Source organism: Drosophila willistoni, unplaced genomic scaffold (genome assembly GCF_018902025.1).
Source record: "Drosophila willistoni isolate 14030-0811.24 unplaced genomic scaffold, UCI_dwil_1.1 Seg531, whole genome shotgun sequence".
Classification (NCBI taxonomy): domain Eukaryota; kingdom Metazoa; phylum Arthropoda; class Insecta; order Diptera; family Drosophilidae; genus Drosophila; species Drosophila willistoni.
This window is the reverse complement of record NW_025814459.1, coordinates 1,971,970-1,995,066: the sequence shown is the minus strand read 5'-3', so window position 1 is coordinate 1,995,066 and position 23,097 is coordinate 1,971,970. Positions and strand designations below refer to the sequence as shown.

Sequence of the window (23,097 nt, the reverse complement as noted above, 5' to 3'; positions counted from 1 at the left end):
TCCCAATAAATACGCAGATAAAGGAACCTTGCGTGATGACACAAAATATGACGTCATTCAAAATTATCCAGTCCCTCATGATGCGGACAGCGCTAGAAGATTCATTGCATTTTTCAATTATTACCGAAGATTTGTTAAAAATTTCGCCGAGTATTCTCGTCACATAACAGGATTATGTAAGAAAAATGTAAAATTTGAATGCACAAGTGATTGTCAAAACGCGTTCCAACATCTAAAATCAGCATTAATGAATACAACTTTGTTACAGTACCCCGATTTGAGCAAAGAGTTTTGTATAATCACAGATGCAAGTAAAAAATGGACGCAAAATAAAAATGGACTACAGCTCTCAGTTGCATACGCATCTAGATCCTTTACAAAAAGTGAGGGTAACAAGAGTACAACAGAACAAGAACTAGCAGCAATTCATTGGACAATTACTTATTTCAGACCATACATTTATGTAGGGTACGATGGAGAGTTACAGAGGTTGAACAGCAGCAAGCGGAGAGATGATCACGAACAGACTAGAATATTGTAACTTTCTCAGTCTCCAAAATTTTGCCGCGAATTTGCTGAGTGACGCTGATGAGAGGGACGGCAGTACAAACAAAGCGTTCTAGAATACCAATAGTGAGAGTGACGCAACCATACTACACCATATCGAAAGCAACGGAGGCAGTTCAGTTCTTCAGGAGCAGTATGCTGTGTATGAGCGCGTTGCCGAAAGATCGGCGAATTCTTTTTTGGCCAACGAGACGAATCAGAAGAGATCGCCTTATGTCCCAAATAAGCACTGCTTTAATTGTGGATCCTTGGCATTTTCGTAAAGTTTGCGATGCTGCAACGAAATGCTTTTGGTGCAATAAAGAGGGACATATAGCGAAAAATTGTCCTGGCTTAGCTTCAGACATTAATGTTGTTCGTGCCGCAACACGTATGAAGAGGATAGCTATCAACGGAGTCGATGTGGAGTGCTTAGTGGAAACGGGAGCCGATGCATCCCTTGTGACAAAGACGGTATTTAACAATATTCCAGGCGTCATGATCAGGAGACGACTTCGCACAAATTTGTGGTTATTGCGGATACAGACATTCCGTTTGGCAATTGCTGACGAAATCGATGTGGAAAAGCAGATCAATGAATGGTTAGCAGCCGGAATCATACGTCCGTCTTCATCGAACTATGCTAGTCGCCTGGTACTACTAAACAAGAAGGATGGTACGCGACGTATCTGCGTTGATTTTCGTAAGCTGTAGCAAAAAAGTAGCAAAAGCTATATTTGAAGATTTTATTCTGCAGTGCGGTCGAATGAAGACGTTCATTACGGACATGGGAACAGAATATTAAAATTCGATAATTGAAGATTTAATCAAAAATCTGAAAATTAAAAACATAACTTCTACTGCACATCATCACCAAACTATAGGCACTGTGGAGCGATGACACCCAACACTTAATGAGTTCTTACGTTTATACATTTCAGTTGACAAAACTGACTGAGTAGTGTAATGAAACAAAAATCGATCGCAACATAAAGTAAAGAAAAAATTTGCGTAAGTAGTGTAGTTTAAGATAAAAGAAGAAAAGAAATAAATTTTAAGACCAAGCCTCAATTTCTATGAGCCACCAGAAAAGCTTCCTTGATGCAAACTGAAAATCTTTGTCTCTGATCGATAGGGATGTATCAAATCTTTTATTTTCAACAGTTAAGCTTTTTGATTGTATTGACTTATTATTTGCTCTTCTCAGTATGTAGTAAAGGATAGGTATGCCGTTACTGTCTTGTATAAATCCTCTTTTATCCAGAAGTAGGAATGATGATGATAGCGGCAGATGTGCCTTCTAATTGGATTCATGATTTTATTATCAATCCTTATTATACTTGCAGCGTTAAATAGTTTATTGTTGGAATAAAAGCTTATCCAGTTAATGGCTGGAGTTCTATATAATGAGCTCTCTCTTTCAAACATTCTGATTCTTTCAATGTATTATGGTGAAATTAAGTACCATATTGGGCAACCGTACGTTATTATGGGCCTGATGACAACTTTATATAGGAAGACTTTCACTTTTTTATTGAGCATTTTGGAGCTAAATGCCTTTCTGTACGGCTGATATGAGTTCATAGCCTTGGAGAGTTGTAGATTGATGTGATCATTACTCCCAAGTATTTCACCCTAGCGAGAGAAATGGGTTCGTTGGACATGGTAGAGGCAACTTGGAATCTTTTCCAATTTTTGCTGACATTATGATTGCATTTGATAATTGGAGGTCGGAAAAGAATACTTTCGCATTTACTAATATTTATTTTAAGATGCCAGTTTAGTGTAAATTCTTCTAGTGTATTCAAGCTTTTTTGTAGGTTTTTGTTAATATTGGCTATTGTTTTGTCTGCATTGTAGATAACAATATCATCAGCATAGGCTATATTATTTTCAATTTTTTTCAAGTTAATCGTGTTTAAAGATAGTAAATTACGTAGGTGCATTTACGGTGCCCTGCTGCAAACCATTGATTGCTTTAAACTGTGAGCTACTAGTTGTGCCATTTAAACGAACCACAAACTTCCGAAATGAGATCATATTGTATATGACATTAGAAGGTGTAAAGGGAATTTGAAGCTCATTAATTTTGCAATTAGTCCTTTAATCCAACCGTGTCAAATGCTTTTTCAAGATCGACAAAACAAGCGCCAACAACATGCATTTTGTTCCAATTCCAGTTGATTTCTGCATACAATTTTGTTTTTGGCACAAATTAGATGTATGTTTAAATTAACTAGTATCTCAAATACTTTGCTTATATTAGGGAGTAAACTAATAGGTCGTAGGTTATTTATTTCGTTTTTGTCTATCTTTTTTTTTGGTATAACAGTGGTTATACCTGCTAGTGAGCAGTTCTCCAAAATGGGGGGTAATATGCGTTATTTAACATGTTTTTAAAAATTGAACAATATTCAAGAAAGAGGACTTTCGGTATGTTTCAGAATTATGTTTGGGATTTTATCGATTCCTGATGAGGTTTTAGGTTTTAAATTAACGTATATTGCAATTCATTGCTTGTAATAAAATAGTTGTCAGTCTGGCTTTTTGTTAGGCAATTAGCACTTTCGATCTCGCTAAAGTTAATAATTGTAGATTGTAAGCTGTCAAATCTATTTTATATATCTAAAAATTGATTAAAACAGTACTCTACACTGCTATGGACAGATTTGGTCCCAGCACTCTGTTTTTCATAGTGGACCAATTCAAGAAAAGTGACCTATAAAGTTGAGAATGGCTTGTTCATTTTCCAGCACTAAATTGTTTGAAGCAGGGTCTTCGTAAAGGAAATCGGGGTGTGTATTGGCCTTTTGCAGGAGATTTCTGAAATCGATGGTATGGTTATGTGATCTAAAAGATGGCTCATACCTTCAAGAAAACATTTTTTAATTGTTGCAAATTTAAGTGGATCAGAAGGAGTTAAGTTAAGAAGCTGAGACTCCACCATCTTGTTGTAGTGCAATATTATGTTTTCAGTCATAAGTTTCTTAATAAGTTTTAACTTGGTTTTTGCTAAGAGTGAAACTACTTGTTCTAGTCTATTGTGTTTTTTTTTATAAGTGTTAAGACTTTGCTTTTTTCTTTTTGCAGTATTTTGATAACGCTATTTTTAGTGAGTATGTCTAGTGTACAAGAATACAGTATTTTGGCACACTTTTATTGATTGCCGTTGAAAGGATGTTTTCTAACGTGAGTAAGTGATAGTCTATTTCGGTATTAGATAAATTATAATGATTGGGAGTAGGTTTTTTTCTTTGAAACAAGGACGAACATTTATTCTTAAATGATACCCAGTTGGTTCTTTTAAAATCGCATTTAAAAATTGTCGTGATTCAGAAAGAAGGAAAAAATCGTCTCTACCCTGGCAAGATACATTTATTACAATTGCACGGTGGTCACTATCAAAGTCCAAGCATTCTAAACAGTTCACAGATTCATTAGTTTTGTGTACCATTAGGTTTTGATCTGACAGGCAAATATCTAAGAAGGAGCTTGAGCTTTCGAATGACGGTGTTTGGGAGGCATTTAAATAACAACGATATCTAATTTCGTTGCGACACAAGAAGTTTTGAAGAGAGTTACCCTTTGGATTGCAGCATGAATTGCCCCAGTTTGTATGTTTACATTTCATGTCACCAGCTATAATATAGTGATGGCTAGTGTTGTCAAGCTTAAATGTTTTAAATAAAATGTTAATTTCGTTTTGATGTGATCCGCTCTCATTTTTTGCAAGACGGTATACGGCAACCAGAAATATGCATTTATTAGACTGTAAATAAAGCTTTACCACACATGCCTCAATGTGGGAGAAAATGTTTAAGTTGTGATTATATAGTCATAGTCTCTGATATATTATACTATTTTTTATTAGTATTGCGACTCCTCCCCCTCTGGAACCGATGTCTCTATCTTTTCTTATTACTTCGTATCCGTTAATGTAGAATTCGTGCTTGCGATTGAGCTTGGTTTCATTCAACATAAGGATATCAGGCTTGTTTTCAATAATAAAGTGATTGAGCTTAATTCTTTTGGATGTACTGACTAGTGAATTTACATTAATTGAAATTATTTTTAAAGTATTTTTAATGTTCGTGAAGTGCCTGATAGTATTCATGATGAATCTACTAAATTACAAATAGTGTTCACCCGAGCGGTTTGAAATTCGAGTTGTTTTTGAAGATTTTGAATTTGTTTACTTAAAGCTAAAAGAGATTTTTGGATATTTATAAGAATTGAATCGCTTTGGAGGTCTAAATTTAGATTACCTATACTAGCTTCTTTGCATACATCGACGTATCTTAATTTAGGGTTAATTAGCTTAGTAGAATATTTTTGGGTTAATGGTGTTTGTCTTTTTTTATCCCTTATCCTCTGTTGGAGGCGAGGTGGCCACTCTTTTAAGGAAGGGGCAGGGTGCGTCGCCGTGATGGGCACCACATTTCACACATCGACTTTTTAATATTTTCTGCATTGGGCCCTGTACCCGCCGTTATAGTTGAGGTGTTTTTTGCAGCTTTGGATGTTGACGGTGATGGTATGGGCTCATCTGTTGAAGCTGTTGTTGTTTTTGTTGTCGTCACATCGCAGTTTTTGCTTTGTGCTTTTATTCTTTTATTCAGACTTGCTTGTAATTGCACATGCTGCGTAAAGCTTTCAAGCACTTTTTCACCACTTCCAAGTCATGCTCCGTATCCGCCGAGGATCAAAAACCCTCCTCACTGCTCTTCGCCGCTCACTGCTGTTCACCCGGTGGCGTGAACATACCGCCCCCCTTGCAACATGTTGCAATTGTCACTCTTGACATATATAGGATGGGGGACGGCAGCGTCCTGGAGCGTCTAGATTCCACTGGAGCCGGAGACGACCCATCCGAACACGGTGCTTTGGGCTGCGGGTGTAGCGCTATGACCGGGCACACAGCCTGGTTGGATGACCTCAAGATAGAGGTCCGCCCCGAGCACAACGGACACCGACGCCGGCCGATAAAAATTTGGGGTCGGTTAGGCACAGAGTGGATAGTTTTCCACGGACCGACGCCGACACTTGCCGGATGGGAGTGCGGATGAGCAGGTCCTTTTCTACACGGGAAATTATGTTCCGCCGGAAAGTAGGATCGGACCTCGATTCGACGACGGCTGTACACGTTTGGTCGACACCAACCTTGGTCACGGTCAGCCCCAGGGACCGGCACACGCATCTAGGAGGACGCGGGTCTCGAAGGACTTAGAGCCGTTCCCCAACCGAATGACTGCCATTGGCATGACGGTCGTCGTCCTGGCTTGGACCAATGAGGACAAGGTGGGGCGCCTACTGGGGAAGCGGTCGGAGGGTGATGGGGAACGGGGTTGTGGAGGTGGTACATCACGCCCGAGGGAGGGTGACTGGCTTCGAAGCCGGGCTAGGGAGCGTCGTCTTGGTGGTTAGTCGGCCATATGGAGCAGTGTGCGGTGGTTTTGCCCGCACCGTCGGGTCCCCGACAGACCCGGCATCGGTAAGAGTTCATCCCGTGCGGAGCACACCGATTGCTGCTACGGTGCGGCAAACGCGTGTGGGCCATGTCGCTGTGGAAAGACGATCTGAAGGACTGAAACGAAAGAAATTACGGAGCGGAAAGTGGATTAGTCGATTCAAGGGAACGAACAACATGCACGGAGACGAGGACATTCGGAAGTGGGAGTGATTATGGCTTTTTAGGCTCAGGACCCCTGTTGTCTTGCAACAGGATGAGCTTCGCAATGGGTCTTCGGATGGACCCATGCGCTGTTTTGACATTAGCCACTCGGACGAGACCGTCAGCCCTGGGAAGAGTGCGCTCAATTCGTCCTAAGCGCCACTCGTTGGAGGGGACGAGGTGATTTCCACTTATTCCGTTTGTGGCGCTTCTTAAGATACTCGTTCTTCCAACGGCGACAGAAAGCCTGCTGGATTGCCTTCAGTCGCTGCCATCGGTTGATTAGCGACATAGGCTCGACTAGAATCTCCGGTTCCGCAATGGATAAGAGCGGTCCTCCAATAAGGAAGTGTCCCGGGCTCAATGCCAGCAGATCCTCTGGGTCCTCGCTCATGGGAGAAATTGGCCTGGAGTTTAGACACGCCTCGATTCTACACAGGAAAGTGGAAAGTTCCTCGAACGTGTACTTAACATTAGACGAGGACTTGTAAAATAGGGTCTTAAAACTTTTGACCCCTGCCTTCCACAGTCCTCCCATATGGGGGGCGCTCGGCGGAATGAACTGCCAGATAAAATATGCTGGGAAATGCCTTCATTGTGTTAAGCTTGGTGGCGTCCAGGAAATCTTTTTCGAGCGCCTTCGAGGCCCCTGCGAAGGGTTTGCCATTGTCGGAGTAAATGCGCTGTGGGCATTGTCTCCGTGCGACAATCCGAGAGGACGCTGCGAGAAATCGTTCAGTGGTGAGGTCGGAGGTAGCCTCGAGATGGATTGCCTTAACCCTTGGCAGCCATAACCCTTCGTAATAAGACACGCACGCCCGGTGTAATTCTTGATCTCGAAAGGCCCTGCGAAGTCAATGGCCGCGTGTGTGAAGGGCCTGGATTACGTGATGCGCTCTCGAGGGAGATCACCCATCATTTGAGTCTGTAGTCGTCGACGATGAACGATGCGGACTTTACACCCCTTGATGTGGGACTTCACCAAATTCTTGATCCGTGGAATCCCGAATTTGGTTCGCAAATACCGCACCATCAGTTGATTGACGCCATGCAACGTGATGCGGTGGGCGAATTCGACGAGCAGGCGCGTAAAATGGGTATTGTAGGGGAGGAGAATAGTATTTCATAATACTGGAGGGATTCAGCCTCCCGGAGTCGTCCGCAGGAGCGGAGTATCCCAGCGTCGGGAATACATCTCGGAGATACGGGCCCTTGGCGAAGGGTGACCTATGTTGGTTGAGAAATGGGTTCAAATTGAGTAGCGTGCTGGATGAAGGAAGCATCACGCTTCCACCCTTCGCCAAGGGCCCGTATCTCCGAGATGTATTCCCGACGCTGGGAGATCCGAATCAAGGCGCGCTCGGCGGAGAGCAATTCGTCATTGGTGAGGTGGGCCGTGGAAGGCGTCGAAATCCTTTTGGCGGCGAAGCGTAGGATGTATGCGGTGACTCGTAATGCCCTACCATAGTCCGAGGACCGTCCGCTAACGTCATCGAGTAGAGCGGTCGCGGTGGTGTGGCACTGGACTCGTTGCTCCAGCTGGGTGTCTGGTAGTTCACTATTGAGAGTTGGCCAGTACTCGGGATCCCGCTGGAGTCAGTCCGGCCCATGTCACCAGAGGCTACTGGCCGATAGCTCCACGGCGGAGACTCCACGGCTTGCCAAATCAGCGGGGTTGTCCTCGGAACGCACATGTGACCAGCTTTGGGCACTGGTGCTTTTGGAGATGCTGGATACTCGATTGGCCACGAAGGTGGACCAACTACACGGGGGTTTATTAAGCCAAGCCAACGCAATGGTGGAGTCGGTCCAAAACTGGGAGGTTGCAGGTTGGATTCGAAGTTCAGGAACGATCGACGCCCAGAGATCGGCTAGCAAAACCGCTCCGCACAACTCCAGCCGAGGCAGCGAGACTGTTTTGACCGGGGCTACACGGGTCTTAGCTGTTAATAAAGGGACGCTTACTTGATCGCGATACCGAACTCCCACATATAGGGCTGTGGGAGCTTCGTACGCTTTCTGTGAAGCGTCACAGAAGCCATGAAGCTCCCACGAGAGGGTATCGCTGGTATTTAGCCAACGGGGGATGCGGAGTTGACTGAGGCATGGAATTCGTGCCATTGCTGCAGCAGGAGAGGCGGCAGGAGAAGCTGCAGGAGAGGCGGCAGAGCGTCATCCCAGCCCAGTTCGGGCTAGCCAGCCAGCGAGGTCGAAGAGTTTAGCGATATGGGACAGAACCCGCCTCTTGGAGATCGACTCCTTCAATGGTGGGTCCGCTTTGGTGAAGAAGACGTCCTTGGTGGATTCCCAATGTTTTCGCAGTGCTCGCGTCTTCCAGCTCGAGAAAGTCCTTTCGCAGCAGGTGCTCTCTTGGGATGGCCTGAAGTACTTCCTTCTATCTTAATCGGGCGGCCCGCAGATTGAAGGGCAGCTTGAAGCTCTCGTATGGCGAGAGGGGCGTCATCTTCAGTATGAGCGCCGGCAAGGACATCATCAACATACATGTAGTTCCGAAGGATTTCGCTCGCCTGAGAGTACATCGATTGCCCATCTTGTGCCAATTGTAAAAGGACTCGGATCGCCAAGAATGGCGGGCAGTTAACCCCAAACGTGACAGTTTGTAGCTCATAATCATGAATACTGCCGCAACGATCTCGGTAGAGGATCCGCTGAAAAGGGGTATGCCTGGGGTCGACTCGGATTTGTCGATATATCTGCGTTATGTCGGCGTTGAAAACGAACTGAAAGAACCATTTTAGAACCTGAAGCGTGAGATCGGCCTGAAGAGTAGGCCCGGTGTGCAATACATCGTTAAGGCTGACGCCATGTGTGGAGGGGCTCGACGCATTAAATACCACACGCACCTTGGTGGTGGTGCTGTCGCGCTTAAACACCGGTTGAAGGGGGAGATAGAAGTTTTTACCATCCTGAGGCGGCGTGACTCTCGAATTATGGCATCGTACTGCGTTTTTAGGACGGGAGGCCTTGAGAAGGCGTGGTCTTGAATGACCCAAGTCGACGCTAGTCGGACTTTTGAACGGTAGGGACACAACATATCATCCGTCCATCCCTCTTCGGGTGGTCTCCTGGAAATTCCGCTCGCAGAATACGTCATCGTCCTTTTTCGGCTCTGCGGGAAGGTCTTTCACCTCCCAAAACTTGGTGAGGATTACATCAAGTTTTGCTTCCGAACTGACTCGCGTCTGTGCAGCGAAACACCGGAGGATCAGGCTTAATAGCTCCACACAGAACCCAGCCAAAGATGGTTGCTAACCCGACGAAATCACCAATATCCTTTTTGATCCGCTCTCCTCATATCAATAGGCGCGGGCTTGTTGTAGTACGGGTCAGCCAGGGGGCGATCGAGGCACAACGTCGGAACCGTGTTAAGGAATGGAGTCGTTGGAATGGCCCCCGACAACTTGGATACGACCAGGGCGGAGACCTCAATCTTGTTCAGTCTGTCACACGGAGGAGTCACCATCAGCAGACACACCTTGTCGGCGCATCCTCCATCACTCTGGCCCATGTCAGTAACCGCGGCGTCTACTGGATAAAAGGAGGACTGGACCATGTTGAAGACACGCTCGGATAGAAAAATTGAATCGGTCCCCGAGTCGATCAACGCACGAATGTGGTGCTCCACACCGCGATGGTGCAGAGTGACAATCGCAGTGCCTAAAAGGCCTCTGCCTGGGATAGATGTAAAATAACTTTAAGCATTTGTAAGCTGGTTTCTCGTGGACGGACGCTCTGTGGAGCTGAATGGTGGGACTTCCGCAGCGGACGGCGAGGACACGGATATATCACTAGGATGCAACATAGTATGATGACGTTCCTTGCATGTATGACAATTATGCGCACTGGAGCAGCCCTTCACTTGATGACCGCGAGCAAAACAGTTCAAACAGAGTCCCTGCTGTCTAATGGTTTCCGAATGCCTCTGAACAGGCATGTCAAGGAAACTTGGGCAAAGCCGTATTGGGTGATTCTGATGGCAAAGCTTGCAAGACGCATGTTTGAAAAAACCTTTCGCGGGAAACGCTTCGTCGCAGAGGATTTGCAGGGGCCAATGGGGGTGGCCTGGACACTTGGGGCCGACTTATGTTTATCGGTGGCATCCAGGACACGATACCGATCGCTGAGAAATTGGTTCAAATCGTACCAAGTGGAGACGACAGTCTTATTTGGCACTGATTGTTCCCACAAGAGGATTGTGGCCTTCTGCAATTTGCTAGTGCATATGGCGATGAGTAAGACATCCCAATTCTCAGTACTAACACCCGAACGCTCAAGAGCGGTTAGACACCCTTAAAACGCAGTCTGCAGCTCTCGCAAGGCTTTGTCCGACTCTTGTGGCACCACGGGAATCTGAAGGAGTTGCCTGGCTTGAGTCATGACAAGCAGACGGCTATTTTAGTACCGTGCGGTGAGGTTCTCCCACGAGGCCTGGAAACCCTCAGTCAGTGCGGACTTAGACACGATGATTGTCGCTTCCCCTCGCGTCTTGGCGTTCAAGTGATAGAGCTTCTCCACTTGTGACAAGTACGGATTGGCGATATAAATGGCAGCGAACAAATCGCGGAAAGTGGGCCATGCTAGGCTGTCGCCATCAAAGGAATTCTATGGCCCGGAGGCCCCGAAGTCACAATCACGTGCGGGATCTGAGCCTGGATTGAAAGCTTGGACCGGCTTTTATGTTCACTCGAGCCTTTCTCCGGAGTTTCAGAGGGAGACGAGAGACTGTTAGACTTCGGCGAAGTGTTGGACGGCTCCGTGGACATACTCAGGGCACGACCTTACCGACGAAGTTGGAGTTTGCGCGCCCTTTGGTTTTGGAAAAACAACAAAAAAAAAAGAGAAGTGGACTTTATGAGGGCGCAAGAATTTTCTCACTGTGCACCGCAGGATTGCGGGAGTATTATCTCGCGCGTGGCTCGGAAAATTAGCCCTTTTAGTGAAGGTATATGCGGAACAATATGCGAACGCACGAATGCGGATCGAAAATTACACGTAGGCAAAGCGGATTGATTACAAAACAAATTTAGATGGAATTGTAAGTATCGATGGGAGTACGTATAAAACAAAACCCGGATCAAATATATAAATAAGGATATATTGGGCAGAGAATATAAATTTTTATATAAATCTGGATGGAAATGGATATATATATATATGAGCACAATAATGGCTGAAAAAATTATAATTATATATGTATGTATTTATAAAAATGGACGGGTATATATGTATATATATATATATGGGCACAATAAAGGCTGGCGAAAAATAATATATGTATGTGTTTATAAATATGGGCGGATATATATATATATAGATGGGCACAATAATTGCTGGATAAAATTATATATGTATGTATTTATAAATATGGGCGGATATATATATGTGCGCAAAATAAAAAAGAATATATAATTATATATATAATTTATAAATATGGACGGATATATATATATACATGGGCACGATAATGGCTGGAAAAAATATATATGTATGTATTTATAAATATGGACGGATATGTGCGCAAAATAATGGCCGGAAAAGAATTATATATAATTTATAAATATGGACGGATATATATACATACATATATGGGCACGATAATCGCTGGAAAAAATATATATGTATGTATTTATAAATATGGGCGGATATATATATGTGGGCAAAATAATGGCCGGAAAAATTATATATATAATTTATAAATGTGGATGGATATATATGTGGACAAAATAATGGCCGGAAGAAATTATATATTTATTTATTTACAAATATGGACGGATATATATTTGGGCGAAATAAAGGAATCGGAAATAATGTAATTTGAATTTGGCGCACTGTAGCCGCCTATCGATATCACGACTCGACTCACGTGTCACCACTACTCCGAAACAGCTGCCGGCCAATGTTCATATATGTATGTATTTGTTTTGGTTGATTAATTGTGTTATAATAATTTTTTTGTGGTTGTGCGGAAAACCAACAAAAAACGGACGCCTTTCATACACCGCGAGTGTTGTGCGCGAAAAAAAAGCAGCCGAATGTGTGATCAAAAACTGACGAACCGATCAGTGCCTATGGGCAAATGTCTTCATATATGCGCATGTGTATGTACACAGGTACGTATATATGTATGTATGCACGCGCGTTATTCAAAAAACGTAAATTTGTTATTTAGTTAACTCGATCGGATGATAGGAAATTCAATGTCCCATAAATGTGCGACACCGAAATGGATTATGTGTATGTGGATATGTGCGTGCATCAATATATGACGATGTATGTATGTAAGTAGGTGCACCGATTTGCGGATACGCGCGTGAGGAAATTAATTGGGCAATTGAAATAATTCGAACACACAAGAAATCGAGGTGAACACTTTAATTACTATTTTTTGTTTTTTTTTTACTATAACACTAATAATTTTTTTTGTCTTTTAAACTTTTCCGCGGACTTGGCAAACAGCTGTGGAAAATAAATGTACATGTGGGTGTAAACGAGTTTTACATATGTATGGTAGATGGAGAAAATAAAAGTGGAATTGGACAAGTGAGGAAAAATGCGTGGTCGTGGAATGGGAAAAAAAAAGTTGGACAAGCACACTAAGCATCGGGAACAGGTCAGTACTTACAAGTATATAAAAGTGTGTATGTCGCTATGAAAGGAAGAGCGGGAAACCTCACACTTTTATTATTATGTAGGCGCAAATGAAATGTGAATAAAGAAATGTTGTACTTATCAGGAATTCCGCTGATGCAAGCTGGAGGAGCGCAAGCATATCCGGCTCGAAGGACCAGTGTTCGTGGAGGGGCGGAACGATATGTGGAGTACAACTTTGGCGGGTGCCAATTTTTTCTGCGTCTGGTGAGTGCGGAATGAAATTAAAACGCGCGAGAACTTCGTTTAAAATTAATGCTGATTATTTTATTTCACAAGAAATCCCGACACACACGAAATAGTTCGGGTTGAAAGGTTACGATATCGAAAAATAAGAGCGCAAGGAAAAAGAACGGCTGTTCGGATTAAAAACTCGTACGTAATTGAATATGGCGATGCCCATCAGAAAAACTAGTCATGCCCCTCAGACCGTAGCCGCCGAGGATCAAAAAACCTTCCTCACTCCTCTTTGCTCTTCGCCGCTCACTGCTGTTCACCTGGTGGCGTGAAAAGAGTAAAACATACGGGCTACACAATAAATGTGTAACGAAAAGAGCCTTAAGCTATGCTAATGATCTTGATAAGATCTAAAACACAAATGCAACAATTGTTATAAAAGTACATTGTATGAAATGATTCCAAAAAAAAAAAAAAATTGTTTAATATTCCCAATACCAATACATGTTCATATGAAAAAAAATTTCCGAGTACGTTAATGACTACACTTGACAAAATAGTAGATAGGAATCCCAATATAGTATCCGATTTTATGGAGGATTTCAGAAGCGAGCAAAGTAACTCACCACAAAGCTTGATAAAAGTGGTCCAAATTGGGTCAGCTTACCTTGATATAACGGGAGAAGATTTCCCAGTCAAAGGAAGCTCTAGGGTACAGATGGGTTTCATTCTTGCAGTTCCATATGTATGCTGTACTCAAGCGCAGCAGGTACACTTTGCTTCTACTGTAATGACCGGGTTCCACTTTGGGGGGACGCTTGCGTCAAAGTGCTTGGTCAGCGTTCACACGCTGGCTTGGCCCTAGCTCATGTTACGCCTGTGCATTGCTGCTCATATGAATATATGTATGTGCATATATAAATGTACATACATATATGAACATGTTTAGCTGTATATTTATGTATGTTTATGTGAATATATCCCTTCAGTATCGGTCGCCGCAAATTCCTCTGAAAATGCGAAGCGATTTCTTATATGTCGCCTCGGACATTCAGGGGACATGCCATACAAATTTGCGGCGACATTTAGCATGTGTGTCCTAGCGTCTCGGACATTCTCTCGAATTTTCGGCGACATGTCGCCGGAAATTCCGCTGAAGACGAAGAATGTTCAACGGAACTTGCGGCGACATTTCGCCGAAATGTCCCAGCAAAATAGTGGTTGTTTTTTCAATAGAATTAGCGGCGACTTGTCGACGCAATGTCCCAGTGAAATTATAGCTCGGATTTAAAATCGAATTTGCGGCAACATTGTCTCCACATTTTCCCAAAAATGAATAAAAACTTGATTTGATGTGGTTTTTAACATGCATTAGTTTTTATTTAATAGCATATTTATTTTAATTTCATTATTTCTATTCTTTAACATATTAAATTAAATTTAAATACATATTTATATTTACATTTTCTTACGTTTTTGATAGTTTTGCTTAATTTACGTGTCTTTGGCTTGTACCAAACAATTTCTTAGCACGTCGGCTCATCCGGAATCGAATTTTGGATGGATTCTGAAAAAGACAAAATTGATTAGGGAATGAAAACTTCATAATATTTTAATAACACTTACTTTTATTACTGTATACACTGAATTTGAAAAAATTCAACAGTTCCTGCCACTACGAAATTCAATCGCGAATTAACAAAGCAACAAAAAGTACAAAGCGACGCGCGCAGGAGTTGGAAAAAACAATAACAACAATGCACTGACGAACGAAGTGAAGTGGCGTAGACAAAAATCATCATGCCTTACTTCTTCCAATTTTTTTTTTCAAATGAGAAATATATATATATGTATGTACAATGACGACATTAGCTCGTTCGGGTGCCTTCGGCTAACCTCAGCATGAAATACGCTGGCAGAATTTTTTTCTGCCGACGTCAGTGGCTCGGAATTTGCGGCCATTTTGTCCCCGGCGACTTTTGGTACTGAAGGGATATTAATGTATACACATAAACATATTCAAGTGCACACTTATGTTTTATTGCGTACATATTTGATTGTTTATACTTGCAACAAAGTGTTACAAGTTGAGCAACACAAAGGTGTTGAATGATTTTTGGTATGGATATACTACACTACATAATGAATGAAGCCCAACAACAATAACATTTTTTTTTTTTTATCCAAGTGTATAAGGGTAACTACATAATGAACAATATGAGCGAGATAGAAATAAAATATCTCGAAAAATACATACCTTTCCTTGATATCCTGATACACTCAGGACCAGTAAATAAATTAAGTAAGTAAGTCGTCTCGCCGTCTTAGGTATATCATATACCAGTAAAGCAGATATTTCAAATTTATTAAACAAATGCATTTTCACATGCTTTTTACAAGCATATCTTAGTATCTCGCTTACTCAAGCATATGAGCACACTAGCGCCGCCACCAGCCAACGGCCATCTCCGGCCTTATGGAAAAACGATTATTTGCATAACTTGACTGTTTTTTGTCCGGTTTTGATCAAATTTGGTATTTTGCTGGATATTAGTATCAAATTTAAGTGTACCAAATTTGATTGCATAAGGTACAAAATACGGGAGATAATCGAGTTTTTTCAAGTTATGGGGGCGGTAAGAGGCGTGGCAAAATGTTTACGCAAACAAAATGTGCGTGTTTACTAAGCAAGTATACATACCAAATATGGTTTCTCCAGCTAGAATAGTTTTTGAGATAAACGTTTTTTTAAATTGCAGTGGCCGAAAAGGGGCGTGGCAAATTTGAAATAAACTTGATCACTTTACATACTACACGAGTCTACATACCAAATTTGGTGCCTCTCGCTGTTAGAGTCTCCGAGATCTAGGTGTTCATACGGACAGACGGACAAAGCTAGATCGACTCGGCTGTTCATGCTGATCAAGAATATATATACTTTATGGGGTCGGAAAAGCTTCCTTCTGCCTGTCTTACATACATTTTGCCTGCCTTACATACATTTTGGCGACTTTAATATACCATATCACCCTATGGGTGTATGGTAGAGCTGCAAAACCATCGATGGTTGGTCCATCGATATTTTCAAGCTAGATGGAATAAACCATCGATAGTATCGATGGTTCCATCGAAATTTCTTTTAAGTAATAACAACTTGTTCAAAAACAAACGCTGTATATTTTTTCAATATAATATATTGGCTTCGTGCCATTTTAATAAATCACAAAGATATGTTACTTAAAATTATAAGGCAATTCATTTCATTTCATCTTAAGACTATTAAACAAATGAGTATCTTGAATGTTCAGTCATTTCATACATAAAAATAAAAACTTAAAACTCTTAGAACTAAATAAAATAACAAAAAAAGAAAAATAAAATTACGTAACACTTCAACTTAAAAAAACAAAAATATTCGAGATTTATTCCAAAATCCATTGGTTCTGCTTCAAGGCTAGAAGCATATTCACAGCTTTTGGCTTTAGACTGCTTCTTTTTTGGCTGACGATTTCTCCAGCCTTACTAAAAACCCGCTCAGACTCCACTGAACTACCTGGAATGCACAATATTTTCTTGGCACATTTGGCCAGTTGGCCAAATTGTATTTCATTAATCTGCAAGAAAGTTAATTAGAAATATATTGAGATAATGTTTTTCACTTACCTTCCAGTAGTCCAATGGGTCAACGTCTTGGGTTGCGTTGTTTTGCTCCAAGTATTGCCTCATTGTAACAATAGAATCCAATCTGGTCGTCTTTTGTTTTTCAGCTATTTTCTTGGTCACAAATTTGAAAAGATTGTCCTTTTCAGCATATGTTGGCGGTTCCTCGTTTGGAGATCGATTTTCCAAATTTTTGTTTAAGTAGGTGATTTCATTTTCGAGTGCGATTGCCGCTTGCTGGGCGTTATGCTGACTCCTAAAACCTTCTTTTTTAAAACGAGGGTCGAGCATTGTTGCCAAGCGTGGAATTAATCTGGACTCATATATAGAAAGTCGTGAGTTAATTCGACTAGATAAAAATGTGATTATTTCGCATCCGACAGTAGACTTCACTTTTGGCTGAAGCTCTACTTTTACATTTTTCAAAGTAGTCCCATACCTGAGAGCTGCATTTTTTTCGCTTGCAAGGCAACTCGTCTGGATGCGGAACCACAGCGGACGACGAGGCAGATATTGATGGTGAGGCAGCTAATATCGATGAGGCAGCTGAAGATGTTGAGGCAGCTGATGATGCACTTTTATCTAAAATACAAAAACAATTATGAACAAATAAGAAAAAATTAGCTTGGAAACACTTACTTGATGAAATCACAAACTTATCCATAATTTTTGAGGAACCGCCAACAAAGTTACACCTATTTTAGAAATCTGTGTACTAAATAGTTCAAAAGTGAATTAATATAGAATTAATTAGAATTAAAATCGAAAAACTTTAAATTTTATGTAAAAGTACTTACGCGTGGTTTTGTGTCTAGCCATGCAGTGAACTATCGATGGAGGAAAAAAACCATCGATCTATCGCTCAATTGAAAGTCCATCGATATTATCGATAGTACCATCGATGGTTTTGCAGCTCTAGTGTATGGTATAAAAAATACAAGGAAATAAAATATTGAATATTAAAAAACTACAAATTTAAAAGACATATTGTAGACCTTATGGAAATCCATAAAAATAGCATATAGCACACTTTTGATAAGGAGACCTAAAAATAGGGATGTGCCTGAATGGGTACATAATATTTTCAAAGCAGATATAGAAACTTTTGATATAGGAGACTCAGATGAGGATGTACAAGTGATGGAAGACTAAAAAAATGGGAAGAATTATTTCTTCGTATCCAAAACATAAACATAGAACAACATAAAGCTAAAAATAAGGAGCTATATGATAGAAAAATAAACAATATCGAATTAGAAATAGGAAATAAAGTTTTATTAAGATATGATACGGGCCATAAGTTAGAACCTAAGTATTTGGGCCCATATATAATAGAAGCAATAGAAGATAGGTATAACATTTTAATTAAAGATAAAAAGAATAAAAAACAAATAGTACATAAAGATAGGTTAAACATTTTTTTTCTAATCAGTTAACTTATTAAAATACAAAAAAATTTCCATATTTCATTACACTATATAAAATTTACCATATATATCATTAAACGATCAAACTAAAAAAATGTAATAATAAATAAGTTTTTATAAAATAAAATTAGAAAATAACTCCATAGAATTACGTTATTTTTCTAAAGGAAGGGCATGTAGCATGTTCTTCACATTAATAATAATATAAACATTTTGTATCACTTTGTTACAATATTTATGTATACAACATTCAAGTGCCATGCCTCCATAGCATGGTGCTGGACATTACTGAGTCGGCAAATCTAACACGCGCATTATTTACAAGAAACATATAAGACAAACATTCGAGATATCACACTAGAAACGGAAACAAACGACTGAATGTCATAAAAGAGCACTTTGAGAATCCATCGAGATCTGATTGCAAGTACGGTTGGCTTTGCATTTGTGAGCTTTCCATGTTAAGAAATAATTCCACACGTGTTTTATTATTACTTGCAGCTGATCGACCAGGTCGATTTTAAAACGTTGCATGAAGAAGCAGGGTTTCGGAAAATTAAAAAGCCGAATCGATCACTGGGTCTTAAATCCGAATAAAAATTGCTTTGTGTCATATCACACAAAGTATACGAAGGGAGGGGTCGAAGGCATTCAGTTATAGAAGATTGTCATTTTCTGAGAAAGGAAAATTGCAGGCGATGTTAGACCGTTACTTGGAGAAGAAGATCATTTGCCCTAGTGAGTTGGATTATGCAACACCCATTGTGTTGTGCATTGACTTTAGTAGATTGAACAAAGTTTTGGTTAAAGATAACTACCTTATACCTCTAATAGACGATTTATTAGACAAGCTTGGCGACAAACTATTTTTTTCTAAATTGGATGTAAAAGGTGACTATTTTCACGTGTTCATGGAGGAAAACTCAGTTAAATATACATCTTTCGTCACTACATTAGGCCAGTTTGAGTTCCTTAGGATGCCAATGGGTCTGAAAAACTCCTCATCAGTGTTTCATGGATTTGTGAACAAAATTTACAGATATGATTAGAGATAGTAAGACGATATCATGGTAGCCAGTAGAAAGAAGTTTTCAGAAGGATAATCAGAAACAAGCTGGAATTGCGTATAGATAAGTGTGAGTTCTTTCAGTCAAGCATTAAATACTTGATATTTCTCATATTGGAAGAAGGTATTAGAGCCAATGACAAGGGCGTAAAGGCGGTTAAGAACTTTCCCATACCAATAAATGTACACAGAGTAAGAAGATTCTTGGGATTGGCTTCTCATTTTCGTTGGCTTATTAGAAACTTTTCGTTAATTGCAAAACCACTCTATGACCTATTGAAGAAAGATAGGGTGTTTAAATTTGGAAAGGAAGAGCTGGATTGTTTTTGTTGCTCAAAGATTACTTAGTAGAATCGCCGGTGTTGGCAATATATAACCGCAAAGGCGAAGTAGAGTTGCATTGTGATGCAAGCGCGCAAGAAGACACAAAACCGCACCCTGTGTTTTATTTCTCAAAACGGACGTCTGATGTAAAATCAAGGTACGACAGTTTCGAATTAGAGACCTTGGCAATAGTATATGCAGTCCGCAGGTTCAGAGTGTATTTACAGGGAAGATATTTAAAAGTACTTACAGATTGTAATTCGCTGACTCTCACTCTCAATCGAATTGAATTAAACCCAGAATTGCGAGAATGGCTCTTGAGCTATAGAATTATGATTATGAAGTAGTGCACAGGGCAGGCAAACAGATGCAACATGTAGATGCGCTTAGTAGATGTACGAACATACTTGTTGTAGATACAAATAGTTTTGAAGACAATCTTGTTATATGCCAGAAAAGGGACGAAAAGTTGCAGGAAGTGAAAAGAAAGTTGGAATTTGCTGAGGATAAGTTATTTGAAATGAGAAACGGAATAATTTTTCAATCCTTTCAATCCTTTTCAAGTATCATAACGAACTAGGTCATATCGGCAGAGATAAGGTAATGGATGCCATTTCGAAAGCGTATTGGTTTCCTAACATAAAGGAGAAAGTTGTGAAACACATTAGCAATTGCTTAAAGTGTGTTGCGTATTCGCCGAAATCTGGAAAAAGGGAAGGAATATTGCACAGTATTTCTAAAGGGAATCGACCCTTTGAACTAATTCAAATTGATCATTGTGGTCTTGTAGCATCAGCCAGAAGCAAAAAGCACTTGTTTGTTATTGTTGATGGTTTTACGAAATTCGTCAGACTATATCCAACAAAGACGACAAATACTAAAGAAGCGGTGCTAGCTCTTAACGACTATTTTAGGGCCTACAGTCGACCCTTTTCCATAGTATCGGATAGAGGAAGCTGTTTTACGTCATCAGAGTTCGAGATGTTTGTAACGCAGCTTAACGTTAAGCACAATAAGATTACCACAGGGTCCCCTCAAGCTAATGGCCAAATTGAGAGAGTAAATCGTACCCTGGGACCTATGCTTGCTAAATTATCGGAAAGATATTAGGATTTGATAGTTGAGAATGTTGAACATTGTTTGAATAACACACTTCATAGGAGTATCAAGCAGTTACCGAGCAAAATGCTCTTTGGAGTAGAGCAAAAAGGCAAAGTCGGAGATGAGTTAAGAGAAGGACTAGAGCAGTTAGGAATAGTGCATGATCCAAGAAATTTGGATACAATTAGAAAGGATGGGGAAATACATCAGAAGCAAAACCAGAAGTGCAATGACCAGCAGTATAATAGCAAAAGGGTATCACCCACATTTTGTTTTTGTGTTTATCACTTGAACTTTTTACGCTTTAGTTGTAAAGGTGCAGGTTACACAGGCAGAATCAAGGAGTCTATTGCTAAAGGTGGTGGCTTAAAATATGGATGTGATGCCTGCCGCGAGGTCGAGAATGAGATGCGCTCATTTATGAGGCGGACTAGACATAGTTTTGACACTTTGCGTGCAGGTTTTAACAAACTTCAAGCGGAGTTTACTGCGGTGGAGACTCAGTTCAGAAGCTTATCGCTTATGAATGAGTCTCCAAAACGTAAAAGAGCCAGTCCTTGGGGGTGTTTCTGTATCTGTAGATCCGCCAGCGTCTCTTATCGTCCCCGACCGGTCTCATGCACCGTCCACTCCCAATGTACAGCAATTGATCTCGTTTAAGAGCTCGGTGGTGAATGCGATTAGTAAGGAATTATCGGTATCACTTGGGAATGATCTGTTAAAAACGATGCCACTAGTAGTATCCGCTGTGTCCGGGCAATTACCCATTCCAATGGAAATTGCCGATAGTTCTAAAAGTATCAAGTTGACTACTGCAGTGGGTGGCTCATAGTCTTAAGTGATTTTAACTTACCTGCATTTGTCATGGTCACCAACAGATGAATCTACCATGGTGCTGGTCTTATCTGTACAATTGTAGAGATATGAACTTAGCTGTTCGCTCCTTTTATGATACTCTCAATTCACTCTTTGATAATTGTGTGCCTCTTGGTAGGCAGGAGCGGATTAACAAACCTCCCTGGTTCTTTCGAGAGTTATCCAATTTAAAAAATGTGAAGACTCGATGTAATAAAACAATAGTCCTTTAGAAAGTCTAAATAATATGAATGATTTAAGCGTACTTATGGACCACAAATTAAATTTTCACACCCATATTTCTACCACGTTCGCAAAGGCCATGAGTGTTCTGGGTTTCATTAAAAGATGGTCAAAAGAATTTCACAACCCCTATACAACTAAAGTTCTTTTTACTTCGCTTGTCCGTCCTATTTAAGAGTATGGATCTTGCATTTGGTCACCTCAATATGAGTCGCACCAGATTAGACTTGAATCCGTTCAAAAACAGTTCCTGCTATTTACACTTCGTGGCTTAAGCTGGGATCTCAATATCAATTTGCCTTCGTATTCTAGTAGACTTTTTTTTGATTAACCTTTCTTCCTTAATTAACCGTAAAATTAAGCTTGGTGCTATTTTTATGCACAAGCTCCTAATTGGTGATATTTACTCACCTGAGCTGATAACTCAACCTTTAATCCTTAGTCGTTGTTCTTCTAGCTATGCCATGCATGAACTCTTTTCAGAAACATTCTCTAGGCGGCTCTTCATGTTTCTTGACATTCTTAGATAACTTGTCGAGACGAATATTTACTTCTTGTTTAAAATCAAAGGAGCCCAAGCAGATAGCTGTCCCTCCCTCCCGACCGACCATGAGGCGCTGCCGTACATTGGACGGCACTTTTGCGTTGATTTGCATTTACAAATAAAACGGAAAAACAATTAAAATATGATTAACTACAGCTAATTACGAGCTAAGTGTGCTAAAATAGAGGTTTTCACAAGAGAAAGAGAGGCTTCTGATCTGATTACGGGATACAGAAGATTGTAATCAGAACATAGGACTCGAAAAGGTTCGTGCAAAGAATAGTTAGACATACAGTGTTTTAAGGATAGAGGTATAAAACTTCTGGTAGGCCTACGAGATACAGATAGGTTTAACTGGTTCAGTAGCTCAGAAGAGTCTATTTCACCTATTAAAAGTTTGTGAATAAAGATAGCACCAAGTATTACTCTACAATTTATTAAAAAAGGAAGATTGATTAAAAAAAAAAGAGGGCGTCTAACGGCTAGACACGATAGAAGTGAAACCGTCCGTAAAACAAACTGAGAGAGAATGAGACGAAAGCAGCATTAGGAGCGGGATAATTATAGGTTCATTATAATATTGCTATAAAGGTCATATTTTTTATTTTCTTCATTTTATTATTATTATTCATCCTCAATGTTTTCAATTTCAACAAATGATACGAGTGGCTTATGATAGCTAAAATATGATACAAATGCTTTGGTTTCGATCAACATATTGTCAACATATCTTTGAAATACCGCGTCAATTGTTGTTTTTGATCGTGTTGTTGATTCAGTGCGATTGTTACACATTTTTAAACTGAATGTTGTA

The 23,097-nt window shown here is 40.6% G+C and overlaps 1 protein-coding gene and 1 long non-coding RNA gene across 3 annotated transcripts; one reads left to right on the top strand and one right to left on the bottom strand.

Annotated features, from left to right (window-relative positions):
• Positions 1-12,209: 12,209 nt before the first annotated feature.
• LOC111519671 lies at positions 12,210-13,000 on the top strand. The gene is made up of 4 exons (XR_002724433.2): positions 12,210-12,348; positions 12,408-12,600; positions 12,695-12,848; positions 12,972-13,000. It is a non-coding gene; the product is annotated as an uncharacterized LOC111519671 (long non-coding RNA).
• A 3,460-nt stretch (positions 13,001-16,460) lies between these two features.
• LOC111519667 (zinc finger BED domain-containing protein 4-like) lies at positions 16,461-17,576 on the bottom strand. 2 transcript variants are annotated; one of them, XR_006955124.1, is made up of 5 exons: positions 17,521-17,576; positions 17,363-17,438; positions 17,163-17,305; positions 16,727-17,036; positions 16,461-16,677 (listed from the first exon to the last, which is right to left on the bottom strand). XR_006955124.1 is itself a non-coding variant. In XM_023181484.2 (4 exons), the coding sequence occupies exons 3-4, from the start codon at positions 17,012-17,014 to the stop codon at positions 16,486-16,488; spliced, it is 480 nt and encodes a 159-aa protein (XP_023037252.1). In that variant the 5' UTR covers positions 17,015-17,305; positions 17,363-17,438; positions 17,521-17,575; the 3' UTR covers positions 16,461-16,485. The 2 variants fall into 2 exon arrangements, 1 of the variants encoding a protein (XP_023037252.1); XM_023181484.2 differs by having other exon boundaries at positions 16,727-17,305; positions 17,521-17,575.
• Between the last annotated feature and the right edge of the window lie 5,521 nt (positions 17,577-23,097).